At 44.8% G+C, this 14089-nt stretch overlaps 1 protein-coding gene across 5 annotated transcripts in view; it reads left to right on the forward strand.

Moving 5' to 3' along the window:
• NUP214 (nucleoporin 214) overlaps positions 1 to 14089 on the forward strand; it is a 94348-nt gene that overhangs the window by 71714 nt on the left and 8545 nt on the right. For all 5 annotated transcript variants that reach the window (XM_040632079.1, XM_040632081.1, XM_040632082.1 and 2 more), the window contains one exon: positions 7564 to 7717. In XM_040632079.1, coding sequence (XP_040488013.1) covers positions 7564 to 7717 — 154 coding nt within the window. The remainder of the gene's footprint in view (positions 1 to 7563; positions 7718 to 14089) is intronic.

Below are 14089 nucleotides of genomic sequence, written 5' to 3' on the forward strand. Positions count from 1 at the left end.
ACTGAACTGGAGTGGCATGGGGGACTCACAGGCGTGATATTGCGCTAAGAGATAGAAAACTTACTGTGATCAACACCGTATTGGTTACTCCTTCCCACTCCCCAACCCACATATTCTTCCATCACAGAAATTATGTTTGCAATCAGAAGGGCCAGAAATTCAAGTCGATAGTTCTTTTTCTGATGACAGGGGCCTTCTGTGTTGTATTCATTGCTATGTCCCCAATTCTTAGGACTGTGGCTAGCACATGATAAGCACTAAAAGTGAATGAATTTCCAGTTGATAGGAGTATCCTCAGAAATATCTAAGGATACGAGGCAGATTCTGACTAGGATGCAGAGGACCTTAACTCCTGTGACAACACCAAACAAAATCCAGATAGTGTAATAATCACACTTATCCTTTGCATATTGGAATTCTCTTGTCCTGTGTAACACCTGACCCCCAAACCTAGTGGCATTTATATTATCCAGTGGTTGGTTTTGCTGTTGGCTCAGAACTGAACAGGAGGTCTTAGCTTCTCCTTGTGGCTTGGGCTTCCTCACAACGTGGTGGCTGGATTCCAAGGAGAAATTTCAAAAAAGAAAGGGAGCCAGGCAGAAAATATATAACCTTTTATGACCTAGTCACAGAGCATCAGCCTCATTTCCAGAGAGGGGAGCCAACTGTAGATAAGTGTGATGGTATAGCAGATTGTGGGGGCACATGTCAGGTCTGGGTTTGAAAAGTGGAAGAGAGGCTTCGCTGAAGACTGAGGAAATGTACTGGCTAGAGAAGAAGACAGAAGTTATTGGCAACAGTGGGGGCAAGCAGAATAAATGACCAATAAGCACATGAAAAGATGATCAATATCATTAAATGATAGGGAAATGAAAATCAAAACCGTAAGAATACCACTTCACACCCATTCGGTGGCTATAATTTAAAAAACAAACAGACCTGAGAAGAATAGGTGTTGACAAGGATGTGGAGAAACTGGAACCCAACATTGCTGGTTGGAATGCAAAATAGTGCATCCACTGTGGAAAACAGTTCAGTGGTTCCTCAAAAAGCCGAACACAGAATTACCATACGACCCAGCAATTCCACTACTAGGTATATACCCAAAGGAATTGAAAGCAGGAAGTCAAAGAGGCGCTTTTCACCAGTCTTCACAGCAGCATTAGTCACAATAGCCAAAAGGAAGAAACAACCCAGGTGTTCATCAACAGATGACTAGATAAACAAAGTATGGTCTGTACATAAAGTGGAATATTATTCAGCCTTGCAAAGGGATGGAGTTCTGATTCATACTACGCATGGATGAACCTTGAATGCGTGATGCTGAATAAACTGAGCCACAATAAAAGGACAGATAATATATGATTCCACGTCCAGGAAGCATTTAGGTAAATTCCTAGAGCCGGAAAGTAGATTAGAGATCACCGGTGGCTGTTAGGAGGAGAGAACGGGAGTTACTGCTTAGTGGTTGAGAATTTTGGTGTGGTGATGAAAAAAATCTTGGAAATAGGTAGTGATGATGGCTGCACAGCATTGTGAATAAAATTCAGGCCACTGAATTGTATGCTTACATGGTTAAAATGACGAAATGAAACTTTGCCACAATTTTAAGTTAATAGTAATATACCAAACACTATTGAATTTTATCCTTTAAAATCAGCGAGTTTTGTAGTATATGGATTATATCCCAATAAAGCTGTTTTGTTAAAAAACAAACAAACAAATTGGGGTCTGAAAGTCTCCAAGTACAACAGTTATTTGATATAAAAATCTTCCCTATCCACCCCTCCCCCACTTTTCCTAAGAGAAAGGACGGAAAGGCAGGACCGAAAAGCAGAAAGAACTTGCACATTCCTACAATTTCTCATTGCCCAGAACTGTTGAATCCAGAGGTAACACTGCAGCCCAACTGCCTCCTGGCTCCAGGCTCAACCATAAGACAAATAACTTAAACCCTAAGCAAACACAGAGGTGAGCATTCTTCAATCTTGGACTTGTTTCTAGATCAACTGAACACTTAATGAGATGTGAATAATTGCATATTCACTTTGGGATACAGATGAAAGAGAGGCCTCTCATGCTGTAGGAAGAACAGTGTTCTTCAGTCCCCACACCACTGTTCTATATACAAAGTCTTATATACCAAAAAATATAGGTATGTATATATTTTACGTACATATCGCATATATAGGATATATAACATGTGAAAAAGCAAAAATAAAAGGAGGCACCCACAATCGTATCTTAGAAAACAGCAAGAAACAACCTGTGGATGATCCAGATAGTGGAACTAGCAGGCAGAGACTTTAAAATAACTGTTGTGACTATTGTGCTCAAGGATTTAGAGGAGAAGAAAAGAATGGTTGAATAAGGAATCTCGGCAGAGAATTGGCAATTTTAAAAATAAATAGGAAGTCTTGATCTGTATCTGAAGTTGAAATCTAGTATCTGAAATTCAAAATGATTAGGCATACCAGCAGAGTGACTACTACAGTAGAACTGTGAACTTGAACACAAGTCAGGTAGAAATTATCTAAAAGGAAGCTCAGAATGGGGGCCCCTGAAACTCAGTTGGTAGAGCGTGAGACTCTTGATCTCAGGGTCCTGAGTTCAAACCCCACGTTGGGCGTGGAGCCTACTTCAAATTAATATATAAATGAGTAAACAAATTTTTTTGAATGAAACTCAGAGAGACTGAGAAAACCACCGGGCAGAACAGTAGTGACCTGTGTAACACAATATCGGACAGTCTCTTGTATGTGTAATCAGAGTCCTTGAAGGAGAGGAGACAGAAGGGAGTAGACAAAAAATATTTGAAGAAAAATGTCCAAACTTTTCCAAATGTATTGAAAAATAAAGGTCTAAAAATCCAAGAAACTCGGTGAACCCTAAACAGAGTAAATACCAGAAGACCACACCTAGACACATCATAGATAAGCTTCTGAAAACCAAATACAAAGAGAAAAATTTTAAAGCAGCTTTAAAGACGACTCAGGCCATACAAGGAAACAGTGTATTGTATGGTTATGAGGAGATGTTAAATATATGATAACCAGAGCAAAAAGGCAGAGAATATCTTTGCTCCCTTTGCATAGACAAGTGGTTTTCAAATGTTACCAGTTCCACCCCCCACCTCTGTGCGGGAGGGAATTTCACAATTGCAACAGAGACCTGTTTGGTCCTCATGAGTAGGGGATGCTATCAGCATCTAGGGAATGTAGGCCAGGGGTGCTGCTCAACATTCCATAACCCTCCAAAACAAGGAATTATCCAGCCCACAGTGTCAGTGCCACTGTTAAGAAACCATTATTAGGTAAAGATTTCTTAGAACCCAAAAAGCACTTAACCATAAAAGAAGAAAATTTAAGAAGTAGACTCCATCAGAATTAGAAAGTAATGCTCACCAAAATGTTGTTATGAAATGAAAAGGCAGGGCATAGACTGGGGGAAAATATTTATAATACATATATCAAATGAAGAACTTTTGTCCAGAATATGTAAAGAATATATAAAGAACTTTAAAAACTAAGCAAAGTACTTGGACAGATACTTACAAAGTATGTGAATGGCCAATAAGCATGTGAAAACTTGCCCACCATTATTAGTCATCAGAGAAATGCAAATTGGAACCACAATATGGCACTTCTCCAAAGCTGCTAGAATTACTAAAATTTAAGAACTTACAAAACCAAATGTGGAGATTAGAGCAAATCTCGTAATGTGTTGCCAGTGGGATTATAAAGTGGTAATTTGGAAAACCATTTGGCAATTTCATAACTCAAATATACACTAATTTTGTGGTTTAGCCGTTCCAGTCCTAAGTATTTGCCCAAAAGAGCTGAAAATCTAGGTCCACAAAAAGACTTAGTGCTCATAGCATCTTTATTTATGACAGCCAAAACCTGGAAACAGTCCAGACGTCTAGCAGGAGAATAGTAGACACGAGCATACTCCTGTAATGGAATATTACTCAGCAGTCTAAGGGGAAGAGTGACCAATGCGTGCAACAATATGGATGAGTCTCAGAAGCATTTGTCGAGTCTAGCCAGGTCAGATAGGCAAGAAGATGAAATAAAAGGCATCTAGATTGGAAGGGAAAAAGTAAAACTCTTGGGGAGCCTGGGTGGCTCAGTCGTTAAGCGTCTGCCTTCGGCTCAGGGTGTGATCCTGGCCTTCTGGGATCGAGTGCCACATCGGGCTCCTCCGCTGGGAGTCTGCTTCTTCCCCCCACTCCCCCTGCTTGTGTTCCCTCTCTCGCTGGCTGTCTCTCTCTGTCAAATAAATAAATAAAATCTTTAAAAAAAAAAAAAGGTAAAACTCTGTATCTGCAGATAACTTGATCCGGTATATAGAAAATCCTAAGGAATCCACTAAAATGCTATTAGTACTAATAAATGAGTTCACGATTACAGATGCAAGATTAATATTTTTAAAAACCTATTTTTATACATTTGCAATGAACTATCTGAACGTGAAAGTAAGAAAATTCCATTTTCAGTAACATCAAAAAGAGCACAATACTTAGGAATAAATTTAACAAGATAAGTGTAAAACACTCTGAATCCCATAAAACATTGTTTAAAGAGATTAAAGATGATCTAAATAAATGGAAGGATATCCAGCGTTCATGGATTGGAAGATCACATTTGATGGAGAGAGTCCTTATCAAAATAGTTCAATTTCAGAGAGTTTTAAGTACTATGAAGAGAATAAAACAGTAATCAGGAAGAACAATTTAGGTTACATGGTCAGGAAATGCCTTTCTGAAGAAGTCTCATCAGTGTCTCCCTTTCCTTTTTATATTTGTTTCTTTGAATTAGGATCAAATCCAGTCCACACATTGCGACTGCTTGATAGGTCTCCTGAGTGTCTCTCTCTACAGATAACCCTTCTGTGTCTCTCTTCCTTTTGTTGTTCTCATAATTCAGTTGTTCTGTAGAATTTCCTATTTTCTGGTTGCTGACTGCATTCCCACATTACAGCTCCTAGGTTAACTTCGTCCCGTCCTTTGTTAACTTCCTGTGAAGTGGGGGTTGGGTCTGGAGGCTTGAGGAGATTCAGATTTGATTTTTGGCGGGGGGAGCAACATGAGGTTGGATCTTGAACAATAACTCCCTCTTTAATGATATTAAATAAATGTTAATTTTTTAGGCATGATAATGATATGGTTATGGTTTATCTTTTAGAGATTATACTAGAAAAATCAGTGGTTCAAATGGTAAGATGTCTAGGATTTGCTTCATGCTAATAAAAGATGAGGGGAAGTAATGGGTTATAGATAAAACTCAACTGGCTGTGAGTTCACTGAAACTGGATGATGGGCATGGGGTAGGAGCATTATATTCTTCTGTCTACTTTTTGTACACTTTTGAGATTTTCCATAATATTTTTAAACTATTGTAATGTATTACAATTAAAATGAACGGGACTCTCTCTAACCTATTTATGAGGATGCAGTAACTATCAATTCACATTCACTTCTGTGATCCCCTTCTATTCATTTCTACAGCTAGCCATTATTTTTCAAATCCTATTTTTGCAATTTAGGTTGAACCATCTGAAATTGCCATTTTTTGGTAGGGTGAAAATAGCCACATGTTGGCAATTGACTGTGTCTCAGTCTGATGCACGGGAGTCAGCTACGAAGTCTGACAGTTTCTACACGGTGCGTGGATTCGTTGCCATGTCTTCCTTCCTTTCAAAGTCTGGCTGCTAGTTATCAAAGCCTATGCTTTTATGATTGGATTGGATTAGGACTGGATTCCAGGTTTTAAAAAGCTCTTACTCATTAAATGGTTGTAGTAAACTTACTGTTGTTTTAAAGAAATTTAGGGGGGAAAAAGAGGGAGTTAGAGACAAATATAAGTGCCTTCAGTACAATCACCCTCAAGTAAAAATTAGCCTGTCGTGTTCCAGTATAAAAGACCAGTGTAACTGGACCATGTTGGGGGAAGAGGAGAGGAGAGATGATAAAAGATGATGTCAGAGGTGGCCAGGGGCCACATCACATAGGGTCTTGTAGGATTTTTAAATATGAGTTTAATGATCTGACTGCAGTTCGTGGGTGTTACTCTCACTGCTGTGTGAACATAGATTGTAGCGGAAGCAGGACGTTGGTTACATTCTGTAGTCCAGGTGAGAAGTCAAGGTTTGGTGGCTCAGACCAGGGTGGTCTGAGGGGATGTGCCCGTGAGGGGATGCCCAGGGGGGTTACAGAGGTGGCCCACTGGAGGTGTGACTTTAGTGTGAAGTGTTAGAAAAATGCCTGGCACCTAGAAAGTGCTCAGTCATTGGTCTGTTACCATCACTGTTAAAATACCAAACAGCAGCTGTTTTCTGAGCCTGTGCTTGATTTCAGGCGCTATTCTAAATTGCGTCACGTGTCATAGCGCATTTAATTGGCTCAGCGTTTTGAGGTGGGTAGTTCATTCCCATTTCACAGGAGATGGACTTCGGCACCACTGTGTCCGCCTTTGAAGGGCACTTCTATAAGGTTCCTGGGCACAGCGACCCATTTTCCTTTCCTTCCCTTCCCTTCCCAAAGATAAGGGAAGCGATTTTCCCATTGTACTTTTCACTTTGCCACAAAAATCTTTTAGTTTTTGTGATTCATAAGTATGAACTTTAAAACCACATGGACTTCAACACATCTTCCCCTTTTTTATAAGTAGGCTCCATGCCCATTATGGATCCCAGTGTGGGGCTTGAACTCATGACCCTGAGATCCAGACCTGATGAGCTGAGATCAAGAGTCGGACGCTTAACCGACTGAACCACCAAGGCGCCCCCGCAGTGACCCATTTCTAAAAAGCCTATCTTATTCTACATCATTAGCCAAGAAGACATCACATGAAACTAATATTAATGGTCCCTCAAATCTAGCTCTGGTCTTCCTTAAAGAACCAATTTCCAAACAGAAATAAAGTGTGTGGTGCCTGAGACAGCTTTGAGTCAGCATTCACCCTAAGTTAGCAGCATCCTTGGAGCAGAAGATTTGCAGACTTGGACAAAATTCAGCTATGGTCATCATTTCAACAATGAAGCTAATTTAAGCTTATTTCTGCAGTATGGGAAAGTCATTATGAAATAAAAATGCACAAATTGGGAGAAAAGACAGTGTAAATCACTTTTCATCAGTTGCTGATGAGTTCAGCCAAATACTGGAGGAATCATAATAAGTCGTGTTCATAATCTCCTAGAAATGTTTTTAAACTTTCTCATTTGGGGGAACTCTTGAGGGGTCGACTTTCCTGCCCCGGCATTGTGTCAAGCAGAGACTGCAGGCAGCAGGGCAGATAAACATTCAAAGTTCCCTCCTCCCATAAATCATGTTTTCAGAGAACTGTGAACGTGGAATAGCTTAAGAACTACTGATTTGTAGGAAGTCCCTGTCCAGAGTCCAGCTGCTTTTGTGGCAGTTAGAGCCTCCGTCCCAGAACTAATCAGAGTACTCTTGCTTTTTCCATTTGTCCCAGCTGTGAGTGCCTCCTCTCCGCGGATGTGGCCTGCTGTTTGACGATGACCTCTCATCCTATCTCGCTTCCTGCCCCCTTTGTTTTCCAGCAACCCTCTTCCAGTGGGAGCGTGTTTGGGTCTGGAAACACTGGAAGAGGGGGAGGTTTCTTCAGTGGCCTTGGAGGGAAACCCAGCCAGGATGCAGCCAACAAAAACCCATTCAGCTCGGCCAGCGGGGGCTTTGGATCTGCAGCCACCCCAAGTAAGTTGAGACCGTTTTCCCAGTCCCTTGGCCCCATAATGCCATTGTCATCCCCGTGGTGCGAGCAGAGCTTTGGTGACAAATGTAGAAAGGAAAGAGAGGGGTCTAGAAGGCCCATTGAATATATGGATCAAAGCAGTGTGATCTGTTTTGATTTTGATTTTTGGTTTTTGTAATGAGATGTCCTCTATAATCGTGAAAAGGCATCGGAGCTGCAGGGTGAGGACCTGTGCCCTGAGCTCCTCCTCTCTTCTCTCCAAGGCCCAGATCGCTCTGTTTCCTAGGGTTGAAATGACTCGAAGTGAATGCAAGCGGACAGGCATGAATGAGAGCAGCAGGGCAAGCTGGGTGTGCTTGGAGAAGGAGCGTCTGGATTTGTGTGGTGTAGTCCTCTCTCTGAATTCGCTTTAAAATTCAGCTGCCACAGAGAAATGTTACCCAAAACTTGAAGCCTTCATTATTTCTTATCTCTTTACATTTTTGTCTTATTTTCAAATGAAGCTATATCGTTCTGTTGGCACTTTTTTTCTCCAGCTAATTTTTCAAATACTTTGTTGATCTATTCATGGCTGGAAATGAAAGAAATTTGGGGTGTTTTTTTTAAATCTTAAAAAAAAAATCCTGCTGCCGATGGAGGCTGAGAAGGGAAGTTGGGGGCCTGTCATCATCTCTGCTTCCCTCATTTAACACACTGCACACGGAGCCTCTCTCATCTGCTATGCTACCAAGATCCCCGCGAATCGGGAGCTACTGTTCTCCGACAGGACAGATACTACCTTCATGTTGAGGCTCCTGCAGCTCAAAGCAGAGCTCTCTATTCGGAGTCTCCACGTTCCCTGATCAGTTGTTTTGATGTCACTGTCCACCTAGTAAAAGATTAGAGTCAAGAGACACAGACCTCTTCACTTGTGCAGTTATATGAGCAGAAATCTTTGTTCTTCAGCTTTCAGTCTCCCAGGAGGAATTTAGAATCCTAGAATGATGGGCACCTGGGTGGCTCAGTCAGTGAAGCATCTGCCTTTGGCTCAGGTCATGATCCCAGGGTCCTGGGATCGAGCCCCACATCGGGCTCCGTGCTCAGCGGGGAGCCTGCTTCTCCCTCTCCTGCTCCCCCCATTTGTGTACTCTCTATCAAATAAATAAAATCTTCAAAAAAAAAACCAAAAAACAAAAACAAAAGAATCCTAGAATGAAGGGATCCAAGAAATTGAGTCTAGTAGTTTTCAAAAACTCTTTCTGCTGATTAACTTCTAAGCAGAATCTCAATGCGTAAAACAGGTAAAAATAGGTCTACTTGGAAGCAGGGGTCAAGAACCAGAGATACTGGGTGGTTTCCCCATCCCCCCCCCCTCCCCGGCTCTCAGCATGGGACTGCAGGGCTCCATAACACATACTCGGACAACAGGATCCTTGTGTGGCATTCTCTCCATTTTCAAATGAGGAAACAAGCCCCGAATGGTGAGGTGATTTGAAGTCACAAGGCCAGAAAGTGGCAGATCTAGGACTCTACCAGATCATATGTAGCATACAAAACAGCATCCGGTGCAGAAGAGGCACTTGGTAACATGCTACTTAGAAACGTGGGTTTCTCCCGTAGGCAGGTTACCGTCTGCGAGATTGTGCTGCTCACCAGTTTTGTTGAGACTTAGGTGTGTCATATCCTTGTAAAATCCCCTTTCCTCCTGGCTGATTCATCTCTTAGGCCATGGCTTTTACCTGTGAAAGAATTGCCTTCTCTCAGTGGGGGACTGGCGATGGCATGCCCTGGCCTGCGAGGGCTGGCTGTGCACACCTCCAATTCTGCCTCGGGTGATCGCATGTTGGGCAGCCTGAACTCTGCCATCGTGCGAGTGTTTACACCAGGGCAACTGGACAGCGCGGCAGGTCACCCTCCACCCCCCCATCCGTTATTCACTGGCACACCGTTTTTCCAGTTCTTTAATTCTGGTTTAAAATTAAACCAGATACTTTATAGGATTATACCGGATGCTTGATACTGAACACCTGCTGGTCTTCATTTTCCTAAATATTGGTTTTTTATAAACCAGCAGTTTATTTTTATGGTAAGAGAAGTTTCAAGGACAGAAAAGACTTAAACATTATTTGGTTTTGAAAACTGAGGATATGATTTGATAGTGAAAGGGACAGGAGCCTCTGTAGCCCAGAGGACCAGGTGCACGAGAAGAGGAAGAACAGTGCAGGAGAAGTAGCTAGAAGTCACCTGGGGACAGGCATCGTCCTCACCAGAACTAAGGATGCTTTCTGCGAACCACCAGAGACAGCCTCTTTCTCTTTGGGTGACTCTGCAATATTTGACACTTTGAGCTCAACGTCTTTCCTGGACTGTATAGACCGACTCTCCTCGTTCTCTTCCTTCCTTCCAAACGGTTCCTTTTCTGCTGCTTCTCTCTGTCCTTGCAGGCATGTCCCCATTGTCATCTGGGTTATCACAGTAGTCTCCAGCCTCCTCCCCTGGCATCTGGACATTCACACGAAGCTGAGTGTTTTTAACTCTGCTTTTGCCAGTCTCCCTACGCAGAACCCCTGGCAGCTTCCCACGGATGTGAAGCCAGCTCCTCGACTTGGAAATCCAGGCCCTCCGTGAGCTGCCCTGCACACATTCCTGTTCCCCCAGCATGTTCCCTCTGTGTCAGCCACTGCTGGCCGTCCTTCGTACACACGCCACTCCTCTCTCCCCACTTCAGCGCCAGGGCTCCCCTGCCTCCTCCACTCCACCCACCAAACCTACCCTTCCTTTAAAGGTGACTCTAAGTCTGCGCCTGTGTGCAGCTTGGCCTGCGGGTCGTGGGTCCACGGCGATCTCTCCCTCTCTGGAATCCAACAGCCCTTGTGTTGTTCCATTCCTTCGTGTGACATCAAGTGGAAGGGACAGATCTTTATGGACCACCTACTGTGTGCCAGATGCTCCGTGTAGTTGGGCTCACCACTTCTTAGAACAGTGCTTTTAGGTGTGGCCGTCCCCATTTTACCAATAAGGAAATAGGTTTGCAGAAGGGATGCAGACTTACAGAGGTAGCAGCCGTTAAGTGGAGCAGCCTGGGCTTAATCCGAGTATGTTGCCAGAACTCTGACCCACCCCGTTGCCTCCTGAGATCTTCCTAGCCTTGCAACGGAGCACGGTTCCTCCCAGGTGTGTCTTGTCTGACAGCCCTTGGGCTCATTCTCGGGGGCGTCGAGTACGCTCCCCTGCAGACGGATCTCTGAGCGCAGATTGAGCCACCGGTTTCCCCTGTGACATGTAGACCCCAGGCCGCCTGGCCCTGAAGCTGCTGTCTTTAGCCCTGAGAAGTCATTAGACCTCCGCCTTGATGGAGCAAGACAGGCCGGGAACACTGTTGCTGTGAGCTGGCAAGTTCTTTATCCACCTCCTCAGGGTTTCTGAGCTCTCTGTCCCGAGACTACCTGAGATGCTCTGTTAACCCCTGGGGTCGCTTGAAATTCAGCACCACTGCACATTGTTAGCAATAAGCACTTACTGCCCCCTCGAGTCTTGTCCGAAGGACCCTGGTTAGGCCATCCTCGACACGTTCTTTCTGTTCGGAGGCCTGAAAGACGTACTTGTGTGAGGAGAGAGAAGCCATTTGAGGAGAATCTTTTGGGCCCGCAAGGCTCCCTCTACAACTGTTCTTTAAGAAAATGTCTTGGAAAGTATCTGGGACTAGAGCTGCTTGAGAACCCCCTTCTCAGTGCATGTGAAATTCTAATTAGTGACTTTAGACCTGCAGAATGACATGGGACTTGGTCTCTGTGATAGTGTTTATATCAAATTTAATTTAATCATATCAGGCATAATTTAATTGGAGTAGGGTTGGACCCTGATGTTGGGTTATGCAAGTGTTTTTTTTTTTTGCCAAATACAAGACCCAAGAGGCCCCGTGTCGTGCCAGCAGGGGGAAGCCCAGAGCAGACACAGGTTGTCCCTGGACTCGCCACCCCCCGAGAGTAGAAGTCACCAGCCAGCTCTGTGAAGACAGGCTTTCTTCTGGGCTGCTCTGCCCACAAGTGAAGAGGCATCTCCTGCAACAACATATTGTTCCAGCAACCAAGATATAACCCCCTTACTTGCCGTATTTTAAGAGCTAGGGACTGTGTTATTTTGGAACCGCTAGGAGAGAACCGAGAAGCACATCCTTGACCGTGGAAACAGAGAAAAGCAGACCTCGGTTAATGCCACTTTGCTTCAGAACAGCTGAAATAAATCCTCAAACCTTTCAACACGCAGAACTTCTCTTGAGACTGCAAACGAAAACTGTTACAACTTGACTGGTTTAACTCTCATGATCTTTGCAAAATGGAAAGGATTACATTTTTTGCTGCTGATCTGCTCTGTGTCTTATTATACTGAGCACAAGTGGGATGTAGCAGGAGGAAGAGTTAAAGAAACAGAGAGGGGAAGTTCTGTTTCCTGAGGATCTGCTATCGCCCGACTAGGCGCTCCTCGTACGTCAGCTCATCTGATCCTCACAGCAGCCATGCGGACACCACCCCCCCTCAACCCCGGCTGTCCCCATTTTGTCTTAGAAGAAACAGGGACTTGGGAAGGAGAAGTCCTTGCCCACAGCTACTGGGTATCCTGAGCCGGGGCTGGCTGCAGAACGCCTGTGTATTCCACTGTAACGCCCGTGAGCATCTTCAGATAGGCGTCTCAAGGAGATGAAGGGGTGAAGATGCCCAGAAACTTCTGTGTTCTCTAACTTCAGGCATTTCAGTCTCCTGGCATCATCCCAGTAAAATCATTTCACCTCTGTATCTCAGATTTCTCCAAGAGGAGAGCTAGCCCCAAATCTCACACTTGAAATGATTTGCTATTTGTAATTTTTGCCGCGTCGGTCCTAACAGAGTCAGAAAGTTGCAGTCCTCTGTTCCTGACGTACCAAGTAAAGGAATGGCTGAGGAGCCCAGTTTTCATCTCCAGTGTCGGATGAATGTACAGCCACTGAGAGAATAAGACGTGGCCTCCCAGCTAGCTTACTTCCGGCAAGCTCCGGCTCTTCGAGAGGACGTGTTGCAGGCTCCCCCTACGAACCCTCAACAAAAGGAAGGTGCATAATCCTGTGGTACCGGGTCTGGGGTGATGAAGTGGAGCTTGTGAACCCCTCCCGCCATCGGTGCCTGGCACACTCCTAGCCAGGCTCTCAGACTGCCAGCAGGGGTTTCACAGAGCAGGTGACCATGTGGTGGCCTGGGCCTCTGCGTATTGGTGGTCATGTCCCTGAGTGAAGGCCGTTCAATTCCTGGATTGTAGGTCAGGAGCGTTGCAACTGGAAGTATTAACAGTTAATCTCATGTGGGGGTGGGGTTGGCAGCAGAGCGAGATGGGGGACCTTGGGATTGACAGGTTAGTGATGGGCCACCTCTTCAAACACCTGGACTTTGAGAGTGAGTTACTCCCCTCCACGTCTCTCTGTCCCCTTCACAGCGAGCACCTGATCGGCTTGGGGGAACACCGGCCCGTGCAGATGTTTGCACCTCTCACTTGGTGATGTGGCACACGCTCTCCATTACCCACCCAGAGCATCCGTTCAGCGCCCCGCGTATGCTTGCGCCTTTGGGCCTAGACCCTGTTTGGGGACAGCTTCTCCCTGCCTTCTTTGGATGCAAACTTGCTTTAGTAAAACACCCATCCAAACACGGTGGGGAAGTGTGAGTTGTCCCTCCCCTCTCCCCACAAAAAAGGGTGACAGAAGAATTCCTGGTAGTGTGCTGTTCGTGTTCCCAAGTGCTTCTGTACATATGGTTCTGGCTACTTATTACCGGTCAGATTCGCATGTCTTGTATAACTGACAGAACACTTCTTACCCGTCTTGGTTTTTAGGAGTTAGTTTCCTTTATTCCTTGCATTCTTGGCGTGGCTTCAGTGTGTAGGAGTGACCCACCTAGATGAGCATCTGAAAGGTCAAGGGCTTCATTGAACGGCTTAGGAAAAGGAAATCAGACCGGAAGTCTTGCTGCTGCTCACATTCTTCAGAGCCTCTCTAGCCCCCCTCAGATCGGCGTTAGGGGCTTCATGGTTTTTGTTGTTGCGCCACCATTCCCTGAGCAGATCGGGCAACAGAAACACGTCCAACCTGACTATGAAAGCAGAAGCTGGCAGCCATTAAGCTTGGTTCGGATTTGCTCTGACTTTATTTCTCTAGCTCGACAAAACGTGAAGTTGGTGCTCATGTGAGGAGATGAATGAAAGCAAGCCTTCTTCTTCAGAAGAGACACGTCTCGCGGGAAGCTGGTAGATAGACTGATCCGTGTGGGAGCGCAGCTGCGTCCTGCAAAGGAGCCTCTTCACTGGGCCCTGTTGCAGCTCCCCCGTATGCCGTGCCCGTAGAATCCCGAGCCTGGGTTCCCAGAGATTAA

This window comes from Ursus maritimus, unplaced genomic scaffold, assembly GCF_017311325.1.
Source record: "Ursus maritimus isolate PB19 unplaced genomic scaffold, ASM1731132v1 scaffold_17, whole genome shotgun sequence".
Lineage (NCBI taxonomy): Eukaryota > Metazoa > Chordata > Mammalia > Carnivora > Ursidae > Ursus > Ursus maritimus.